The sequence below is a fragment of the Schistocerca cancellata genome, chromosome 4, assembly GCF_023864275.1.
Source record: "Schistocerca cancellata isolate TAMUIC-IGC-003103 chromosome 4, iqSchCanc2.1, whole genome shotgun sequence".
Classification (NCBI taxonomy): domain Eukaryota; kingdom Metazoa; phylum Arthropoda; class Insecta; order Orthoptera; family Acrididae; genus Schistocerca; species Schistocerca cancellata.
Window position 1 is genome coordinate 159,070,104 of NC_064629.1, and position 7,037 is coordinate 159,077,140.

At 44.7% G+C, this 7,037-nt stretch overlaps 1 protein-coding gene across 4 annotated transcripts in view; it reads right to left on the reverse strand.

Annotated features, from left to right (window-relative positions):
• The window catches only part of LOC126183548 (uncharacterized), a 363,013-nt gene that overhangs the window by 230,666 nt on the left and 125,310 nt on the right, over positions 1-7,037 (reverse strand). For 3 of the 4 annotated variants that reach the window (XM_049925624.1, XM_049925622.1, XM_049925621.1), the window contains exons 5-6: positions 6,640-6,708; positions 6,127-6,195 (exon numbers count right to left, since the gene is read on the reverse strand). In XM_049925624.1, coding sequence (XP_049781581.1) covers positions 6,127-6,195; positions 6,640-6,708 — 138 coding nt within the window. The remainder of the gene's footprint in view (positions 1-6,126; positions 6,196-6,639; positions 6,709-7,037) is intronic. The other variant, XM_049925623.1, reaches the window with a different exon arrangement.

Here is a 7,037-nt window from a genome sequence, read left to right on the forward strand (position 1 = left end):
CAAACCAACTAACTGCATAGGAGAACGACAGCTGATTTTAGGCCCTGGGGACATGCACTTCTACTGTATGGTCTAAACATCATGGCAATGCCTTGGGTAAAATATTCCTGAGGTAAAATAGTCACTCCTTTCAGGCATGAAACAGAATGATATCATAATCGTAAAAATAACAAATCTGTCACTGTGGATTGAAGCATGTAAATGGGGAAGTTGTCAGTGACCTTACAAATATTAACAGAATTGAATATGGATAAAAGTGCTACAAACATTGGCACACTCACTCACTCCAGCACTCGTATTGATCCACCAAGCACTCCATATCACATGCCGTAAAACAAAGGAGAAATAGCGGCAGATACTACACCTGGGAAGAAAACAGAAGGAAAAAAAAGACAGCAGATCTAAAACAATGGCACAGGGATATGTGACTGGCTGACAATTTACAAAAAACATAGGTGAGCCATTCACCCTCACATTAAGAACATCTCCCTAAAATTACTGGAAACAAGTTGGAGAAATTACAAACCCTTAAAAGCCTCACTACATTTGTTTGAATGTCACTTAAAGTAGAGGGCAGATCTGCAGCAAATCTGCTGCTGCCCTTTGGTCCAAAAATAAAAGAGTGTATTAAAATGTGGCCGACAGTGGTCTGTACGCCACAAACACCACACATTAGACGGTCGTCACACCGGATCAAAACGTCATGTATAGGAGGACTGTGGCTTATGTGAAGATGACTAAGGAGGGCTGCATCCTGTCTTTGTAGCTGAAAGGAGGTATGCCATGGCCACATATTGGGCTTTACTGTATGCAGCTTATTATCTGTCACTTTCAGCCACTCCTCCTCCCATCAACACATAACTCTGTATCGCAACAGCAAGACGATAGTATGCAGGAGGATGGCACACTTAAATAGGAGGAGGAGGACCACGACAGGCCTTCTTGGCTGCTACCTCTGCCCTTTCTTTCCCCGCAATACCCATGTGCCATGGTACCCAACAGAAAGAAACCTTTACTGGCTGAGGAGAGCATCCTGGATATTCTGGACTGCTTTATCTGCTGGGTAAAAGCATTGTAGAGAGTGAAGAGCACTCAGAGAATCGGAACAGACAAGGAATCTAGCACCTGAAGCACATGCCTTCTGCTCCAGTGCCTGGAAGATCCCACATAATTTGCGTCGAAAATGGTAAAGTCTCAAGGCAGTTGGCCCTTGAGTACGCGATCAGGGAAGACAACCAAATTTAAAATTACTCTGGACCTCTGGTGTAACCGTGGTGGCAGGCAGTTAAAATCCCAGAATGGTGGTGTGTGTGTTCCACACCAAGTGACTCCAGCACACACTGCACACAGATCCTAAATGGTATTGTTGCTCGTGGACACTGGAGAAAATGCATTCCAGAGGTGGATGAACAACAGTACGGTATGCAGGTGAAGTCATAACTGCAAGAAACTTACAAGAGTGATGCACCATGAGAAACTTCCATCGATGGAGAGTGGCAGTTCCCCAGCCTCAGCATAGAGGCCTGTAGGCACCTGTGGCCAGTATAATCCCCTCATGATGGATAGCGTCAATAATCTTCAGATAAGAAGGCCTTACTGACCAATAAACTGCACACATCCATAGTCTAGCATGAATGCACAAAAGCCCTATAACACTGGAGCAGAAGTGCCCTCTGCTCCCCAAGACCTGTGGCTAAAGCACTTTATAATATTATGGATTCTGGCTTTCAGCTCTCTCAGGTGCGGTAACCACAACAATTTGGAGTAAAAAATAAGGTCCAGAAACCTCAATGAGAGTTTAAAATTTAGAATGGCGTCCCTCATCTGCAAGTCAGGTGAATTAAAAATACAACGAGGATGATTAAAATGCGCGCCCCCCCCCCCCCCCCACACACACACACACTTATCTGAAAACCCACCTTTCCAGCCCACTCCTCTAACTCCTGCACTGTAAATTGCAACTGACTGGTCACTGTTGCAAAAGTGGAGGTGATACAGATAAAGGTAAAATCATATGCAAACAAGTATCAGTATACAGGACTTCTTATCACAGAAGCGATACTGTTTATGGCTGTGGAAAGGAGGACAACGTCCAAGACACTACCCTGAGGAACACTACTCTGGTGCTCAAAATGATCCAACAGCACGTCACCAACTCGAGACCTAGAAGAGCACTTACACAGGAAGGACCATATGAAAATGGGGAGGTGGCCACGAGAGCCCCACTGATGGAGTCGCACGAGAATATTGTGTCTCCAAGTAGTGTCATACATCTTACTGATATCAAAGAATATGTCACGACAGTGCTGTTTATGTAGGAAAACAGCCACCTCTAGTAGAGTCAGATTGTTGACAATGAACCGAAATCACCGGACTCCACACGATGGTTCACCATTTGCTCCATTCCTACACAGCTCATTAAGATGAAGATCCGGTAACTACTGGGACACATGCAGTGCTCTCCTGGTTTGAGGAGAGGTATCAGAATTGCCTCTCTCCAAAAGTTGGGAAAGTTGCTTGTCTGCCATATAAAATCAAAACATTCCAGGAGGATTTCCTATGAAGCTGCTGGCAAATGTTAAAGCACACAGTACCAGATTTGGTTGTGACCAGGTGAAGAATCAATAGTCTCAGACAGTGCTGATTCCAGCTCCCACATGGAGAAAGGGCAGTTGTAAGACTCAGAATTGTGGTAGCTGAAGTTCAGCTTGCACTTCTCTGCAGTCACATGGTTGGGGCAAAACACTGGATCTTAGCTGGCACAGACAGTAATCACTGCAAAATGCTCTGCCATCATCTGAGCGATGTCTCCGGGCGTTGATTGGAGACGCAACTATTTCAGCACTGCTGCTATCAGTGAAGAAGGGGGATGGTTGATGGACTCCAGGAATGCTTGCCATGGCCTTTTCTTGGTCTCCTTAATGACACATGGAGCCTCGGCTCTCGCAACCCAAAAGGCTGTGAAGTTGTCTGCTGTTGCTCTCCTTAATGATGCATCGAGCCTTGGCTCTCACAACATGAAAGGCTGTGAGGTTGTCTGCTGTTGAGCTGTACTTAAACTGTCGAAGAGCCGCATGCCTGTTCCAGATTGCTGAGCAGTGCTCACCAGTCAATCAAGGAACAGGTTGCCTCCTAAGACGACCTGAGGACTATGGGATTGATAAGTCAGTATCATGATACATCACACTGTGATGTGGTCCACCTGTTTCTGGACACTGTTGCAGTTTTCAAATGTAGCTAGCTGGTGGAACAATAGCCAGACAGTCCTGCTGACGATCCATTTTGGTGGCTTCTGTGCAGGTAATGTTCCAGCCACTAGATGAATGCAGAGTGGGAAGTGTTCACTGAAATGAAGGTTGTCAATGACTTCCCACTGAACAGAGTCCACTAGGGCTGGAGAATTTAGAGAGAAATCAATAGCCGAAAAAGACCCAGTAGCAGCACAGAAATGAGTGGGAGTACCTGAGTTGAGGACACACAGCTCGTGAGACATCATGAGGCTCTTCAAAACATAACCCTGAAGGCAAATAGAGGTTGAGTCCCACAAGAAATGATGGGCATTGAAATATTCCAGTAGAAGAAATGGTCGGGAGAGTTATTCCATACAATCTATGAGAGCCTCAGAGTCTACTGTATCTTGTGGGCATAAAGTGAGCAAACAGTCATCCTCTGATACACATGGATTTCAGCTGCAACTACTTGTAGGTCAGTAGCCAGTGGGAGATTAGAGGTCTGACGCACATTATTGACAAACACAGTGACCCCTCCCTTCTGCCTTCCCCCAGTCAGGTTGTCCTTGTGATAAGATGGTATACACCTGTAGTACAGGGCCATCAGAAGTTTTAAAATGCATTTCCTGCATACACAAGCACACAGGGCATTCCTGTACCAGTCCTCCAGATCTGTCCTGAACCCATTAGTGTTCTGCTGTAGGATGGGTACATCTATCACGGGTGTAGCACAATCATCCAAGAATTTTTGTCAGGGAGGGGAGCCCGAAACAGTTGGATGCTCAGCCTTGAGGCAAGATGATTGCCCTAGACTGCCATGAAGATCCATCACCTCTGAAGAAGAGTCGAGAGAGACATCAGAGAGAATGACGTCACATCATTGGACTATGTATTTCCCATCTCCGTCGGTGGGTGCTTCTTCACCTTCAACTTTGACTTCTTTTTCTGAGGAGGATTCGGAGCCACAACTGTGGTAATGGTAGTGGCAGTGCTGGACGATGGGCCAGACAATCTTTGGAGGAGCAAGGATCCATGCAATGTCGGCAACCATCGTCTTTTCTGATGTTCTTGGGGGAGGGGCAGACTTCAATATAACTGCAGCAGCACTAGTGAATTGACAAATGCAGGTACTAGTACTGCCAGTAGTAACATCAATTCATGTAACAGTATTGGCTTTCTGCACTGGCTGTTTAAGAACTCAAGCAAACAAGGTAGTGACTGTTTGGGGCAACATGGCCTTGTACATCTCTTTGCCCTCGCCATAGTAGATGCACTTCATAGTCTTAAGCTTTTGTATCTTTTGTTCTTCAAGATACATGCTGCAGTCACAACTCCAGCAGGCTGAATCCCAGTGCAATTCACAGACTTCAAAGGAGGTGAACAAGTGACTCCTTCATGGGCCAACCTTACCAAATTTGTCACAATTGATATCTCCATGACACTCAAGAGTAGTATCACCACACCACTGGTATTTAAAAGAGCGCATTGGGTTTGGGACATAAGGCCTCACGCTTAGGTAAACAAAACCTGCCTTAATGTGCTCAAGAAGTTTCGTGCTACTGAATGTCAGGATAAAGGCGTTGGATTTCAGAAGATCCCCCTCTACCCTCTTCACAAAGTTTTGCACGCATGTCAATTATACCTTCTGGAGCCCACTCATCGTTCAATTCCTCCTTGGGAATGTCCACCAGTATGTCCTGACACGTTTGCTGTAATTCAAGGTGGTGTGTATCTCAGTTTAAATAGCATGTTCCGAAGGCACTGAGCTTTCTCCAGGATCTTAACTTGTTGGGAACTAGAAGTTTCTACCAGCAGTGACCAATAACACAATTGCTTGACTAATTTTAAAGTTCTAGTAATGCCTTCTAAGCCTTTATGAATATAGAAAGGCAAAACTTTCTTGAAGCTATCCTCTTTCCTTTCCAGTATTAAAGACATTCTGATTACCAGCATCCATTCTGTTACTACAGACGAAATTTTGGAAGGAACTCCTGAGCCAGGAGGACTGGCTACACGAGCCCCCTCATTTTATTGGATGTTAGTACCTACCAGCGGCCCACCCTTTCCACTGGGAGGAGGACAGAATTTTGAAGGTTCTATCGAGCAGCTAGGGAAAGAAAAGTCTATCTGGATAGAGCCCTGTGTGTCTAGGTAGGCCTTATGTAACTCCAGGTTCCCCAGAGGTTGCCCACTAATGACTGTTTCACATCAACAGCCATGCATCTCATCAGCATGCAGCACGTCTTGAGATTGGAGGTTTTTTATAGAGGTTTTGGTCATCTTCACAATCAGGACGGTCAAGCTAAGATCCCCCATTCCCTGTCAAACACAATGTTCCACCATCACACCACATGGTGGTCACTGAAGCATGCTCAGAGCTTACGGTGGAAAGAGGACTGGCGGTTCTTACCATTCCCCCAGGGTGGCCAAGCCTGTATCAGCAAATGAATGCTGGGCCCTTGAGGACGAATGTTTATATAGTAGAAATTGGCGAAGTGCAGCAGCAGGAAGGACAGGTTTCTGGTTATGCGAGTACTGGGATCTCAAAACAAAACCAGATACATGTAATGCAGGAGTAGGCCTCACAATGAACAAGAAAACATGAATCCAGATAAACTACCATGAATCACATAGTAAATTCATTGCCGCTGCCAAGATTGACACAAAACCAAGACCAATGACAGAAAAAGTATATATGCCTACAACTAAAAATGTATCCGAGAGATTTTATTCAGCCTGCCAAGAGAAATGCGATGGCTTGACTACTACAATCTTAATAATGAAATTGCAGAAATCATGACTGGGTTGATAAACAATAGACGCAAGTAGCAACTATCCAGTCCACTTGCAAAGTGATAGTTACAGACCATTAAATAATATCAGGTACACAACTTACTTTGTGTCAGATTTTCAATCGCTTTTGGCACACTTTTTTCACGTGATGATGGGTTGTCATCTGCAGCACCTGTGGATTTGTAGCGAACTTAGAAACTCTGCAAAAAACTGTTGAAAGCAGTCTATCTAAATAAAATACAAACATACACTTACATATTAAAAACAATACAATAAACCAACAGTAGAAAGTTGGAACACACACACATACTACATGGGAAAAGGAATGGAGAAGAATCTAGTAATATAGTGAAGGAAGGGGCTGAAAAAGAGTCCCAATATAGGACTGCATGAGGGAGGAATGCATACCCGCAATAGTGAGGGATGGGAATAAGTAGGGCTGGGCGGATACACACCTGGGGGGAGGGGGAGAGGGGAGAGAGGTGGGGGGGGGGGGGGGGGAATGACTGCAGAATTATGACTAGGTCAACAAACAATAGATGTAATTAGCAACTACCCAGTCGGCTTGCAAAGCCATAGTTACAGACCATCAAATAACTTCAGGTACACAACTTACTTTGTGTCAGATTTTCAATCTCTTTTGACACACTTTTTTCACGCAAAGATGGCTGGACATCTGCAGCACCTGTGGATTTGTAACACACTTAGAAACTCTGCAAAAAAACTGTTGAAAGCAATCTATCTAAAGACAATACAAACATACACTTACATATTGAGAAGAACATAATAAACCAACAGTAGAAGGTTGGAACAAAACCATACTACACATGGGAAAGGAATGGAGAAGGCTCTAATGATATAGTGAAGGAAGGGGCTGGAAAAGAGTCCTAATATGGACAGCACGAAGGAGGACAACATACCAGCAATGGTAAGGGATGGGAATAAGTAGGGCTGGAAGGATACATGCCTAGCGAGCGCGCACACACACACACACACACACACACACACACACAC